The sequence below is a fragment of the Morone saxatilis genome, unplaced genomic scaffold, assembly GCF_004916995.1.
Source record: "Morone saxatilis isolate NCDOM2014 unplaced genomic scaffold, NCSU_SB_2.0 Contig2, whole genome shotgun sequence".
In the NCBI taxonomy this organism is placed as follows: domain Eukaryota; kingdom Metazoa; phylum Chordata; class Actinopteri; family Moronidae; genus Morone; species Morone saxatilis.
In genome coordinates, this window is record NW_023339762.1 from 19,725,357 (window position 1) to 19,726,850 (window position 1,494).

General features: G+C 38.8%; 1 protein-coding gene across 1 annotated transcript in view; it reads left to right on the forward strand.

The window, feature by feature from the left end:
- slc17a8 (solute carrier family 17 member 8) overlaps window positions 1-1,494 on the forward strand; it is a 9,350-nt gene that overhangs the window by 2,076 nt on the left and 5,780 nt on the right. Inside the window, exon 4 of the mRNA XM_035665430.1 lies at window positions 1,084-1,233. Within this exon, the coding sequence (XP_035521323.1) occupies window positions 1,084-1,233 (150 nt within the window). The remainder of the gene's footprint in view (window positions 1-1,083; window positions 1,234-1,494) is intronic.

A 1,494-nucleotide genomic window follows, 5' to 3' on the forward strand; every position in this document is an offset into this window, starting at 1 on the left:
CTTTTGATTTTGGACTATTGGTTGGTTGTGAGAAATTTGATCATGAAGCTTCCTCTGTCATTTCATAGATCATAGGATTCAAGTAGTTGCAGCCCTCAATACAGTGCAGAGACAACTGATACTGTTGCACATGAGACATAAGCTGGTGCTTTCATGTGAGGTGTACAGAGACAGATCAGTTTTTGTAATTTGTTGATATTTATCCATGAATGGTTTGGTGGTGGTGGTGGTGGTGGGAGGCTCTTCTCATTCTGTTTGGTTAAAGGGTTAAAGCTGTACGGTGTGGTGAGTGGTGCTGATGGAGCAGATAGCAGTCCTGTAATAAAAGCTTCACAGGAAAAGAGGACACGCCACTGACAGAGTTAATAATGAAAGATCCTGCCTCTGATTTCTTTCTGAAACACCAGCCACTGGAATATTACAAGTGTCACTTACACACTGTTTTGGAAAAAGAGAAGGAAGGGGGGATGAGGTGAAGGAGAAAAGAGAAGGGAGCTAAGCGGCGCTGTGGTGATGAAGCAGAAACTTTTGGATTAAATGGGATGTCTTTATCTCAGCGTATGAAAGGCAGAGGTGTGAGATCTGTCTCATAAAGGCTGACTGAGATGCTTTGACCGTGAGATATTTGGAGATATACTGCCTGCCAATATTAGACATCTACACTAGCTTTAGGACACTGAATAGCATGTGTTTATTTTTACTCGTCACTGACAGATTTGACAAAATATCACAATATAAGTCAAGGTTATAATTTCCTGATAATTTCTTAGGATGTTTCTTGGAAATAATACAAATTATGTGGGGAGGTAGCAGGAATGTGCTGCATTTAAATTAAAGTAAATATCATGTTTAATTTATTATGAGAAACATTATTTTCCATGTTGAATTGTATGCCTGCCTAGGGATAAACTTCATATTTCTGCTTATTCAGCCAACTAAAATATGATTTATATATATAAGCAGTTAATTAACTGTGTAGTATTTTCTATTCCTCCTATAATCAATATGAAATTACATAGTCCCCCCCCAAGCCTGTAATATAAGTGATTCAAATGGGCATTAATGTTTCCACCTGTTATCCACACACACAGTATGTTGACATTTCAGTATTTCTGCAGGGTGTTTGGGGCTGCTATTTTCCTGACGTCAGTGCTCAATATGTTCATCCCATCAGCAGCGAGGGTGCACTACGGTTGTGTCATGTTTGTTCGCATCCTGCAGGGCTTAGTGGAGGTAAGAAAAAAAGTGGGGACGTAGGAAATAACCTCCTGTTTACTTTGTTTTTTACTTTAAGTTTTTTTATATTGATTAAACAATTGAGACATCAATGTAAATTAGTAATCTTTAGAGGAGCTAGGCTAACTGTCTCAAGGTTCTGGGCTAAGCTAAGCTTAACTGGTTCAGTTCAGTAGCTTCATATTTATCATACCTACTGCAGAGCGGTATCAGTCTTCTCACTTAACTCTCAGCAAGAGGTTAAAGGTCCAGTGTGTA